At 39.0% G+C, this 13,936-nt stretch overlaps 1 protein-coding gene across 2 annotated transcripts in view; it reads right to left on the reverse strand.

Annotated features, from left to right (window-relative positions):
- PHKA2 (phosphorylase kinase regulatory subunit alpha 2) overlaps positions 1 to 13,936 on the reverse strand; it is a gene marked incomplete at both ends in the record, with an annotated part of 90,183 nt that extends 76,247 nt beyond the window's left edge. For both annotated transcript variants that reach the window (XM_080719606.1, XM_080719605.1), the window contains one exon: positions 13,859 to 13,936. In XM_080719606.1, the coding sequence (XP_080575732.1) occupies positions 13,859 to 13,936 (78 nt within the window). The remainder of the gene's footprint in view (positions 1 to 13,858) is intronic.

The following is a 13,936-nucleotide window of genomic DNA, read 5'->3' on the forward strand; positions in this document are numbered from 1 at the left end:
TATCTTTCTGGCCCAACCCTAATCATTATTCCCCTGCTATAAACTTCCTTCAATCTTTTCTTTGTTTGCCACGCTAACCCCAAGTCCTGGCCTAGATGGGTAATGAATAAGTAAATATATGATAAAGGTTATATTATTATTTTTGTGGTACTGGGGATGGAACCCAGGGACATTCTACCTCTGAGCTACACCCCCACCCTATTTTTTATTCTTTATCTTGAAATAAGGTCTCACTGAGTTGCAAAGGGCCTCACTAAATAGCTGAGGCTGTCTGCAAACCACGATCCTCCTGTCTCAGCCTCCCAAATGCTGGGATTCCAAGTGTGCACCACCATGCCTGGCTCTAAAGGCTCTATCATTACTGATTTATAGAATGAAATACCTTTACAAAGATATTTAAAATGGTGTGTACTTTCTATCTTATATATCAGTATTATTCATAGCTCACAGAAGTAATCTGCTATTTAAAAGAGTTTGTTTTATTATTTTGCATATTTTTCCATTTAATCTTTCTCCGGGAAACCCTGTAGCAACAAATCAGGCATATGCAGCCAGAACCCTGGGGATTATTCAAGCAGAAGCTAAAGTCTTATTTTTTATTTAAAAGTAGAAAAATAGGCAAAACAGGAGACTTTATTCAAGCATAGGAAATGGTGTATTGCTCAACTCAGATACAAATGGGTGAAATAGAGAACAGTAACCTCACAGGAAAGTGGTGAAGGTTAAGGAGGCAGAAGTTAGGGCACTAAATTGAATTGGGAGCAGGAGGACCATGGAGGGTAAACAGAAAAGACAGGATACATGACTCTCTAGGGTGGTGTATGTATACTTCTAAAAAACATATTTAGGGTTATAAGTTTCTGCTTGTAAAATGAAAACAAAAAACTAAAGTAATCATATAAGCTTGAGAAATAATGCTTGCACAATTTTCTTGGCTGGTGGCAATACAAATATGACTGTTAAAGTCAGCAGTCGATGGGGAAGTGTTTTAACAGAAGGGGGCATATATACTGAAATGATGCCCTGCCAGTAAAGGGAGGGGTGGTAAGAGCTACGATGTGGATACTGAGCCCACCCAAGAATAGCAGAACAATTATGGACTTGGACAACAGAAAACTATAAGGAATTCAACAAGGATTTATTTATGGGGCTCACGTGTTTAATAAATGTTTGTTGAACTGATTTTATGAGCCATTACTCCCACACTTAAGTTGACTCAGCTCCCTTTATGCATACACCCTGTCCCTGAGACCCCATCCAATATTTACACAGATCCTCTACTTTCTTTTCCAACCCCCATTCCACTGAAGCTGCCCTGTCACCCAGATGCAGTCTTGCCTGACTCAGGTATGAGAAAATTAAGTTGTACAACACTGACCAAAAGTATTAACAGCAACCTACCACCAACAGCGTGAGTATCACGTCACAGAGCAAAGGCAATATTAACAGAAGTAGAGGAATTGGAGGTGTACCTCAGTGAGAGAGCACTTGCCTAGCACGTGTGAATCCCTAGTTTGATTCCTAGCACCACAAAAAAATAAAAGTAGGGTTTTCAAAGAGAATGAAAAGAGCCCCATTTAACTACCAGCCTAGCAGATCATACTTGGTGTATTTTGCCAAAGCCAAACACCATGTTTAAAAAGGACATTCACTACCTAGAGCATAAATTCTCAAAGTCAGTGTTATCATCCCTGGAGGGATGCTGCATTGGTTGAGGGTGGAGAGACAGTAGTAACCTCAGTGTGATTGGTGGGCACTGAATAAAAATAAGGGGGTGAAAGGAGACAACAGAAGTGCTCAGGGAAGGGGGATGAGTAATTTTTTTCTGAAAAGTGGGCAATATACCAATAAGTCTGGGAATCTAGGATAGGAGGGAATACCCATAAGAGAATGATGAAGGAAATGAATAGACTCAAAGCCAGGTCTCCTGGAAACAGGAAGAAAATGAATGGGTCTTTGGAGAAATTTGAGAGAGGGTGAGTTAGGTGCTTCAAGAAGCTGAAAGGTTGTCCTCTAAAAGAAGGATATGAGTTTTTCTGTTACTGATCTCAACTCAATATGAGACAGAAGGATCGCAGGTTCACAGCTAGCCTCAGCACTTTGAGGCCCTCCATAACTTATTAAGACCCTGTTTCAAAATCAAAAAATAAAAAAATCAGGCTGGTAGTATAACTTAGAGATAGAATGTCCCTGAATTCAATCCCCAGTACACTTCCTAAAACTGTCCCAAATAGAGCAGATAGGGTTGTAGGTAATGTGGGCTCTGTCTCTGGTATTCTTTGGGTAGAGAGACTCAGAGGTTCATCCCACACAGGAGGCACAGTAAATAATAGTTAAACACATACACTCAGCTCTATGTAAGGCATCCCTGGGTTCAAATCTCTGCCCTGTCACTTGCTAGCTATGCAATAATGGGCAAATTATTTAACATCTCTGGGCCTTGATTTCCCTTTCTTTATATAAAAAGGAGAGTTCAAAGCAGATTGGAGACCATATAATCCCTTAGATTACAGATTGCCAAAATCTTTAATAACAGCCCTGGAGAGGGGTTGGAATGATCTATAGGGGGTGGTAATAGTATCAAGTGGAATTGCAGGGGCACCGAGAACTGAGAAAACAAGGGCATGGTAGAAGTGCCCAGGGGAGTACTGAGTTATTTTTTTCTGAAAAGGGGATAATAAGCTGATAAATTTAGGAATCTTCTTCCATGGAAATGTTACCTCTGCCTATCCTGTGCCTGTTCACTCATTTTCTGGTAATCACCTATAATTCTCCCTTCTCTGACTCAGTGTGGTTCTGATGGGGCTGAGCTCATCACTGACTGTGCCCTGGCCCTGGCCCCCGCTCCAGGGAAGATATATGACTTAAGCTTGGCTAACCTGGGCACAGTTTGGGGATGGGCACCCACACAAGTTGAGCTAACTGAGAGCCATTCTCAGTCAGGCCTTTTGCTGGAGCCACGATGGAATAAAACTTCCTTTCTGCAGAAGCCAGCACTCTGGAAGACTACAACTTGGACCTGCTAAGGGACCACCTCTGCTGCCACAATGAATGAGCCTGCTAGAGAATAAAAGCCACTCTGAGTCACAGACACAGTTGGGCTCCAGAATCCAACCTTTTTTGAATCTAAAACAATCTCCTAGACTTTTCAGTTATTTGAAAAATAAATTCTTTTTTGTGCTTAGAGGCCATTTGAAGTAAGTTTCTGCCATTTGCAACTGGACGAATCCTGTCAAATATAACGTGAATGTTTTTAAGGCTATGGTGAACTAGATACCATAAAGCATTTATTTGATGTTATTAATGTTAAGGCGAGATTACCTCAACAGTGCAAGGCAATGCAATTGTTCAATGTTAATGAACAATTGAGGTAATGCTAAGGCAAAATATGTATTTTAATAGTAGCACCAAATAGTCTTTAATTTAATAGCTGGGGATCCCAGAGATGAATGTTATCATATAATCACCAGAAATGACACAGAAAGTACAAATTCTTTCTCTTCTCTACCTCCATCCCATGAGAAAATTAAAATTTCTTACTGTTCACCCTGTCTCTACTACTGGTTCCTTCTATTCTATCTTCCACAAAGTGTGGACAAAGAAAGATCTAGAATCTTTAAGACTCAGTCGCCCTTCTTAGAATTTTCCAATGCCTACCAGATGAACTCTAAATTTCTTAGATTGCCATCTGAGGATCATGTGCTGGCTCTTCCTGTCACATCCAGGGTAAATGCCCAACACTGTCTCCTTAGCTCCCCCAAAAACCCAACCTAGTGTTTCTTACACTTCAGGGCCTATGCACATGCTCACGCTTCTCCTCCATGAAACCTCCTGAGATCCCCAGACCATCAATTCCCTTTCCTATTCTCCATAGCAACAGAGTTCAGAGTTCTGAGACCAACCCTAATCATTGGTGTTTTTTTCTTTGGATTAAAAACATTAAGTGTGTGTCACTACCTTGCTTAGTTCCAAGGGAGGAAAGTACAGTTCAATTATTCAATAAAATACTCAAATGAGACTAGGATAAATGTTGAAAATACATGATTACTCACTATCACCACCCATGTTGATAAAACAAAAAACAGAAAGTAAAAAATCTCATTACAAAAACTCCAAAAACTACTTAAATTTATTTGTTGTACTGCAATTGTGCTTTAGTAATCACTTTTTTAAATATTAAAGGGAAGTTCAGAAGGACAATACTTTGGATTTAACATGCCTTTTAAAGCAGGAATTTTAATATCATTTATTTTAAGATGATTACATCTATACTTGACACTAACAGTTCTATAACTCTTTATATATTAGTTTAAAATGTAGATTTTATAAAGTTTGATAGGTCATTTCAGATGGTTCTGAAAAATCATTACGAGAATGTGAGCTTTAAGAAAGATACCAAGGAGTGTTAGAGCTGGGTATATGTTGATTGCATTCCTTGTCTTATAAGGTGTGTATGTATGTTTATATCACTTTGAACCTCATTATGATGTATAATTATAATGCACCAGTAAAAACTATGTGTGTGCTGGACGTGATGGTACACTCCTATAATCCCAGTACTTGGGAGGATGAGACAGGAGTATCACAGGTTCAAGGACCACTTCATTAACTTTGTGAGGCTCTCTGTTTCAAATAACGAAATAAAATAGGGCTAGGGGTATAGTCCAGAATTTGAATACCCATGGGTTCCATTCCCAGTACCACAAAAGGTATGGTATATATGCATTTTAAAAAAATGAAATTAAAAAAAAAAAACATTTAGGAAGCCGGGCATGGTGGCGCACACTTGTAATCCCAGCATTTGGGAGGCTGAGACTGGAGGATCGTGGTTCACGGACAGCCTCAGCTCCTTAGTGAGGCCCTCCACAACTCAGTGAGACCCTGCTTCAAAATAAATAATAAAAAATTGGGCAGGGGATATAGCTCAGAGGTCAAATGCCTCTGGGTTCCATCCCCAGACCCACAAAAAATAAATAATAAAAAAATAAAAACCATTTAGTTTTAAAAAAGGAAAAAAACATGAGCTCTAGCATACAACAGCCTCATGGTTTACCTAACAGGATCTCAGGTCTGTGATTCTCACCTTCTAATGATGTCTTTATCTTGTTGTTTGTTAGCATTTCCCCCTTTAGGTATACAAATACTGCAAACACTGAAAGCTATCCTGGGCCCAGGCATCTGCACCATCTGATATGACTGCATGATGGCTTACAATGGAATCAACTAGGCCCAGAACCAAGCTTTGCAAGCATTTTACTCATTTCCGCCTTGTTCTAGATTCCAGCGCTCATCTTAGATCTTTCCGAACTCACAGAAGCTGCGCTGGGATCCTTAGCTACAATCATGACTTTATCACACTCTCAGGTGATGACTAATTCTTTGCCTCTCTTGTCAATTCCTAGAGTAAAGAGAAAGGATCACTGAGGTGCCAGTCCTTAGCTGTAGTAGAAACTTATAGAACACATTCAAACACTGAGGAACTGTCAACTCCCTTCCGGCCAGCACCTCAAATTTTATATATCAGTGCATTACTGAATGCCATGTTAGTAAGCTTTCACATTAACAAGAGAACTGTAGACCACTTGATATTGTCATTTATATGACTGACATTTATTCTGTAAGTTTCAGGTTTGGGTTCAGGGCATAGAGATACCACATGCCATTCTACATCTGGGCTCTTTTTTTTTTTTTTTTTTTTTTTTTTTTTTTTTTTTTTGGTGGTACTGGGGTTCCTGGAAACCTTTCTACCAGGTTTTTTCTACCACTTCCAGACCTATTTTTATATTTTTTATTTGGAAACAGGGTCTCCTAAGCCAGTGAGGCTGGCTTTGAACCTGCACAATCCTCCTGTCTCAGCCTCCCAATTGCGGGGATTACAAGTGTGTGCCACCACTCCCGTCTCCATCTGGGATCTTGACCTTGGGTTTCCAGAGGGTCTGCTAAGAATGGGCTTTGGTGGGGCAGAAAGGTGAAGGACAATGAGACTCTAGAAATTTCTGTGTTAGCATATTTTTTCTAAGAAAAGGGAAGGATATTCAACATTCACCAAATACTTAAATGGGCCAATTACCCATTTGATTAAGAATTACTTCTCTAAGCTTGTTACAGTAATACATGCCTGTATTTCTAATATTTGGGAGGCTGACACAGGAGGATTGCAGGTTTGAAACCAGACTAAGTAACTTAGCAGGACCCTGTTTGAAAATAAAACAGAAAATAGGGATGGGATTTTAACTCAGAGGTAGAATGCCCCTGGGTTCGATCCCTAGAACTCCCCCCAACACATGCAAAGAATCATTTCTCTAGACATTTTATGAACATTAAGTTCTCCTTACGTTTTGTGAGAAATATGTGGCATTTACTTTACTAATAAATATAGTCATATCTAAATATAAATGACAAACCGGGCACAGTACCAGGCACATGTAATCCCTACTTGGGAGACTAAGGTACAAGGATCACTTGAGCCTGGGAGTTTGGGGACAGCCTGGACAACACAGCAAGAACCCCTCTTAAATATAAGTAAATAAAACTTATTTGTGCAATATAAGTATACATTTTGTGAGATTCAAAGTCAAAGATTCATATATGCATACAACATCTCTTGGCGTGGTTCCCTCCTATCCAATCCTGCTACCCCCACTCCAGTATGAAGAAATGTTCAATATCATTGCCAATTATGGAAATGCAAATCAAAATTACACTGAATCTAGGATTTTTATAGTCATTCCATTTCTTTAATTGATACAGGTCTACCCAGATTTTTTTAGTTAACATTGGTAAGGTTTTTCTGAAAACTGTCCATCTGTGTTTTTAAATTTACTACCAAATTATTGACAGTACTTTTTATTTTTCATTCTTAATTTTGCTTATATGTTCCTCCTCCTCTCATCCCCCTCATCAACCCTGCCAAAAGTTTGCCTATTTATTAGTCTTATTAAAAAAAATCCCAGCTTTCGGTTTTGCTGATTTTTTTCATACTAGGGACTGAACTGAGGACCACTCTACTACTGATCTACTTCCTCAGGTATTTTTGTTTTATTATATTTAGTAGTATTCGGGATTGAACCCAGGGGTACTCTACCACTGAGCTACACCCCCAACTTTTATTATTTTTTTTATTTTGAAACAGAGTCTTGCTGAGTTTCCCAGCTGGCCTTAAACGTGTGATCCTCCCACTTCAGCCTCCAAAGTAGCTGGGAATACAGGCATGCAGCACCATATGTGGAATACTTCTGCCATTATTCCATACTATCTCATTATTTCTCTTATAATTTCTTTACAAGTGGGCTTGCTAAGTTTCCAAATCTGGGGAGGTTTTAGCAGCCATTTGTTCTTATTCTCTAATTTAAAAAAATATTTTGGCTGAAAAATGTGGTATGTACAAAGCAGATTCTTCAACTTTGAGATTTTTCTTATAATAAAATTTGTCATTTTTGAAAAATAACTTGTAGGGTTGAAACATAAGAACCTTGTATTGGTTGGATGTAGAGTTCTAGGTATGTGTATTATTTCTAGTATTTGTGTCTTTTTTATCTTTTATTTCATTTTATATTTTTATTGGTACATTATAGTCTTACATCATAATGTAGTTCATAATGATAGTGACATACATGCACACAGCAGTTGATGAGGTTTTCCTCCAGCTCCCTCCCTTCTCTCCCTCTTCCCCATACAAGATATTGAAACAGGCATTGGTGTCCTCACATATGTACTTAATATCAGTTGAAGTGTTTCCTTTATTAATTCTTCCCCTGACACCCCCACAACCTACCTCCCTCACTCCAATGAGGTTTCTCCTTCAATATCTAAAGTACCTCTTGTATTCTGATTACTCCCTAGCTTCCGCATATAAGAGAAATCATGTGGCCCTTCACTTTCTGTGACTAACTAGTCTCACTCAACATAATGTTCTCTAGTTCCAGCCATTTTCCTTACATACAAGTGACATTATTTTGTCCTTTACTGCTGAGTAGAATACACTGTGTGTATATCCCATAATTTTGTCACAAGAGTCAACTTCAGATGGTTCAAAGGCTTGAAAATCAGACCAGACACTGAAATTAGAAGGCATTGGTCCAACACTCCAACAGGTAGAAACTTCTTCAATATATCCCCAAACCTCAGAAAATTAAAACAAGAGTGATTAAGCCGGATGTGGTGACACACTCTGTAATCCCAGGATTTGGGAGGCTGATACTGGGGGATCACGGTTCGCGGACAGCCTCAGCTACTTAGTGAGGCCCTTTGCAACTCAGTGAGAGCTGATTTCAGGATAAAGAATAAAAAATAGGGCTGGGGGTATAGCTTGGAGGTAGAATGCCCCTGGGTTCCATCCCCAGTACCACACACACACACACACACACACACACACACACACACACACACACAAGAATTATTAAATGGGATGTCATTAAACTAAAAAGTTTCTGATCACCAAAGAAAACTAGCCAGAGTCTAAAGAGAAAGCCTATAGAATGGGAGAATATCTTTGCCAGCCATTTATCTGATAAAGAACTAATATCTAGAATGTACAAAATTACTTAAAAGACTTAACACTAAAAACAACCCAATCAAGAAATAGGCAACTGAATTAAATAGTAAGTTCTCAAATGAAAAAATACAACCAACCAATGTATACATGAAAAAATGTTCAACATCATTAAGCAATCAGGGAGATGCAAATTAAAACTACACTGAGATTCCATCTAGCCAGAATAGAATGAAAATCATCAAGAAGTCAACAATAAATTCTGTTGAGGTTGTGGGGAAATAGGAACTCTTCTATATTGTTGGTGGGATTGTAAATTAGAGCAGGCACTATGGAGATCAGTGTGAAGACTCCTCAGAAAACTGGGAATGGATCCATATATATACCACTCCTGAGTATCACTCCAAAGAGATTGAAATCAGAATATTATAATAATACATAAACATTTATATCCATAATAGCACAATTCATAGTAGCCAAATTAGTGTACTATGATGAGTGAGTGGTAGTAGCCACTCATCTCTTGATGGACAACCCAGGTGTCCATCAAGAGATGAGTGGATCATATATCTTTTTATTAACCCTACCCCAAATTAGTCTTTATTACTGTTACTATTTATCAAATGTTTTATTCATTCTATTTTTCTAATTTTAAATTTCATTGATATTAAAATAAGCAATATTTAGTTACTGCCTAATCTCCTTAATTTTCTACTTTATTATACCCAGTAATCTGCAGTTACAGTGAACACCACTTTCATCAATATTTTTCTTTACAATCCATATTGCCTTTTCTCCCCCTTTCTCTCCTCTCTCCTCTCCTCTCCTCTCCTCTCTCTCCTCTCTCTCCTCTCTTTCCTCTCTCCTCTCTCCCCTCTCCTCTCCTCTCTCTCTCTCTCTCTCTCTCTCGCTCTCTCGCTCTCTCGCTCTCTCGCTCTCTCGCTCTCTCACTCTCTTATCCTGGGGATTAATCATGGGCATTGTATCATGGAGCTATACTCCTGTCTCTTTTGATTTTGAAACAGGTTCTAACTAAGTTGCTGAGGGTAGCCTCAAATCTCTTATCCTCGTCTCAGCCTTTCAAATACTGTGATTCAGGTGTATGCCTAGCTCTGATCCATATTCTCTTATTACGACTTCAGAGTTAACACTTTTATTGAGGAACTTTCAAACAGTTGTTACTGAAGAAATGTACACAATATTTTTAAAATCTGAGTCAAAAAATTTAGGGATTTAATTTTAAGTCAGCTTTTCTTTTGAAGTATTAGAGATTGAACCCAGGGTCTTGCTCAGGTTAAACAAACAGTCTACCACTGAGATACATCCCCAGCCCTGATGATTACTAAGCTACATTTCCAGCACATTTATTGTTTGTTATGGTACTGGAGGTTGAACCCAGAAGCAGTCTACCTCTGAGCTACATCCCCAGGCCTATTTTATTTTTTATTTTTAAACAACAGGGTTTTGCTAAGTGGTTGAGGGTCTCACCAAGTTGTTAAGGCTGGCCTGAAACCCATCATTCTCCTGTCTCAGCCCTGAAATACTGGAATTACAGGTGTGCATGACCACACCTAGCCTTTTAGTTTTATTTTTTGAGATAAAACCTCACTAAAAAAATCCAGGCTTGCCATTCTCTTGCCTCTGACTCCCAAATAGCTTTGATTACAAGTGAATGCCACTATGCCTAGGTTAAAGTCAACAAAGTTTTGAAAATACTCCCTAGAATATATATTTGTAAAAGCAAGCCTACTAACTGACATAGCTCTTTCATTCTTTGCCTCAAAGTTTCAAATAATATTTAGCAGTAGATATATTTTGCAAATATGAACAAATTATCGACTTTAAGGGAAGAATAATGATCAGCTTGATATGTCTATCATGAAAGAATTTTTATCAAGCATTTTTCATTTTATAAAAAATGTCAGATAAATACCAGCACATTATCTAAAAAAATGGAGAAATGTAGCACAGACTTTAGAGATCTACTTCATTCATTTTTTATTGTGATAAAATATATATAACAGAGGTGGCCTGCCTAAATTCACTCAGGGAAGATGACAAGAGCCTAAATGGGTCAAGGTTATACAGGGTTTAAAGACTGCTTATTTGAGTGGATGGATGCAGAGTGGGGTTAGATGGGAAGGTGTGCAATTTTGCACTTGTATATTCATTGGATGTTCCAGCATAATTGTGTTCAGAGTAGTCTGATTATCCAGAAGAGTTTGATAATACAGCCTGGAAGGTGAAAAGTGGGCAAATATGAGGGCCTCTTACCAACTACCACCAAAATAAACACAACTAAAGGCTCAGATAACTTTTCTTTAATCATTAAAATGTTGGGGAGGAAAGTTCAACCTTGCATATTTACTTTAGTGAGAAGACAGATTTTTTTTTGCTCTTAGGGGAGGCAAACCTGGATCAAAAGCTGGGTCATTAGGATGGCTCATAACCTGTAAGAAGTATTTTAAACCATCCTAGGTGTCCTTCAGTGGATGAATGGATTACAAAATTATGGTATATGCACACTATGTATGTGTAGAGGAAGTCTACTGAGCCATAAAGAAAAACAAAATTATGTCATTTGCAGAAAATGGATGGAAATGGAGAATATTATGCTAAATGAGATTAGTCAGTTACAAAAAGTGAAAGGTTAGATGTTTTTTTTCTCATTTGTGTAAGCTAGGGAGAAACTGAAACACAGGAAGAACTCCAAAGGAGTAGAAACCTTAGTGGAGTGAGGGAGGGGATAAAACTGAGGGAGGCAGGAAGGGGAAGCAAGACTGGAAGAGGGAAAGACTTCAAATGGGCATGATGTCCATACACAAATTTATCAGTGCCAATCACAGTGTCATGCATGGGAAGATGGGGCAGGGGGAGTGGTATAGGAAATGGGGAAGGGCCCAAAAAGTACTGTGCTGTGTCCTTTTATACCTCTTATCACCCTGAATTTCATCACAATATGTGATTGCAATGTGCCAATAAAAAAGTATTTTAGAAGGATTGAAAGATACCTTTCATACACCTGGGATGCTTCTTGGTCAAATAAAACTGATTATATCTCTCTATTTAGAGTTTCATTCCATCAGTGGGAAGACATAATTATGTTCAAGGACCAGAAAGCAATCAACAGTTGCATCAGGCCCTTCAGGAAAGGGAGCATCATGGACCACATCAGTTATGTGAGGACCACAGACTACAAATGTTTAGTCTATATCAAAGTCATTAAGGGGGGACCCACAATTACTGGATATCCACCAGGTGCCAGGCAAGTTACTAGGCAAAAATTTTTTCTTTAAAATAATTAAATGGAAGTAGGTATTAATATGTATATTTTATAGATAAGGGCATGGACTCAGGATGAGTAAAGGTTACACATGTTATTAAAGTACATGATGTACATTCACAAATATATCAAAATCAATCACTAAACCAAACATGAGAAGGAGGGAGGGGGGAATGGAGTGGGAATTGGGGAAGGGCTAAATGAGTGATATGTGCATGTATGCCTCTACCATCTTGTACCCCATTAAGATGTATGACTACAATGCATCAAAAAAATTTTTTAAAGGCAGAGTTAGGGATTCAAACCCATGCCTGACATGAGAACTAAGTTTCATCAGTTCTCTTTGTAGCCCTTTCCATCACAGACTGGAGGGGAAAGCCTTTCAACTAGGTTTTTAAACTACTTTGTAGATGTAATTATAACACATTCCGAGAAGAGCTAATAGTTACCTCCTTTCCTTAGCTCTCAACTTGAATATCATATCTTGCTGGACCTTTCCCCTGTCCCCAACCAAAATGGGCTAAGGATACTTCCAAAAAGTTCCCCAAATAAAGACCACATTCCTTAATATACAATCTCAAAAGCCAATAAGCTATGAAAATTTCAAGTGCTTTTGTAAGTTTGCAGCAGGTTCATTTGGAAGAAAAAAAGATGACCTGAACTAATGCAAAACTCTTTTCAGTCTTCATGAATTTGGCTCAGTGTAAATATTCACATCCTGATGTAGAAATAATAGTGTATGCTGCCGGGCGTGGTGGCACACGCTTGTAATCCCCATGCTTGGGAGGCAGAGACAGGAGGATTGCTAAGGTTTGAAGCCATCCTTGTTGGCTTAAGAGACCCTGTTTCCAAATAAAATATAAAATAGGTCTGGGAGTGTAGCCCAGAGGTAAAAGGATTCCATCTCCAGTACCACCAAAAAAAAAAGAAGAAAAAAGAAAAATAAATAATAGTGTATGCAATTAAGGGATGTTGCCCAGATTCCACTACAGTTATTATAGACTACTCCCTTTTTAAAATCCAAACATTTCTGACTTGCAAACTACATCTGATTTGAAGAGTTTCAGATAAGGGATTCAACCTATGTCCTACACATAAATGTCACTACACTGCAATCACTTATTTATTTTTGGCAAGCCCAGCACTCCATACAGTGCCTTGAATAAAACAGGTATAAAAGAAATAAGTCCTGAATGAGGAACTAAGGCTGGGAAATTAGCTAGGAAGAAAAAATGGTCAGTGGCTTCAGAGTAACCATGGCTCTCAACTTTCAGGCTAGGCCTCTAACTACTGAATACCACTTCCTTCTTTGACTCTGAAGGCCCTAAAAATAGTTACTGTTGATTGAGGGCAAGCAATATAGCTACTGTCTTCGCTAGGAATAAAAATAGTTCAATGCTCTTGTATTAAGAACCTACACATAACTTTAGTCTAGTTATACAAAGCACAGCAGGCATATTCATACCTGAAAATATGGGCGGCTTCACAGGACCCCTTGAATTTTGGAGTCCTGCCTTTGGATCTGCTCCTGCTACATGCAGTAACATTCCTGGCCCAGTGGTTTTCTTATCTGAAAAGTAGCAAATAGAGTAGGCCCTCTGGCCCTCCCTGGAGGGTCTCTAGCAATGTAACTCTCGGGAGAAATAATAACAGTCACTCATATCCCAAAGTCACCTGAAAACCAACCTCAGGAGCTTCTTCACTCTTGTCTAAGGTCCCCACAGCCCAGAGTTCACATTCAGAGCCCTCTGTCTAACACACACCTCCTCTCTCATCCAAAAGAAACCGTTAATCCAAAAAAGTGGATTTTATACCCAAAGCACTGAAGGGCTTATTGTGTCTTTGATCCTAAACAATGGGCAGAAATTTTCGTAGAGTAGCCACAGCAGCTGTTTGGTCCCATGACTCTTAGAGAGATTGGGGGTGGGAATGGGGAGGTAATCACTGGCTAGCAAGGGCTGGATTCAAATAGGAAACCTCAACTAAGGCGCTCTCAGGTCATAAAGGGGACTGAGGCTTGGGGAGGAGAGTAAGCGATAAGAAACGTCACTTCAAAGAGTTCCCTCGAGGTGGTTCCCCCTTACCTGGTAACACAGGATAGTTTGCTGCACCAGCCTCGCATATCCATCCAGACGGACCCCGGAATTGCTTCTGCTCCGCAT

This window comes from Muscardinus avellanarius, assembly GCF_963383645.1.
Source record: "Muscardinus avellanarius genome assembly, chromosome: X".
NCBI classification, from domain to species: Eukaryota; Metazoa; Chordata; class Mammalia; order Rodentia; family Gliridae; genus Muscardinus; species Muscardinus avellanarius.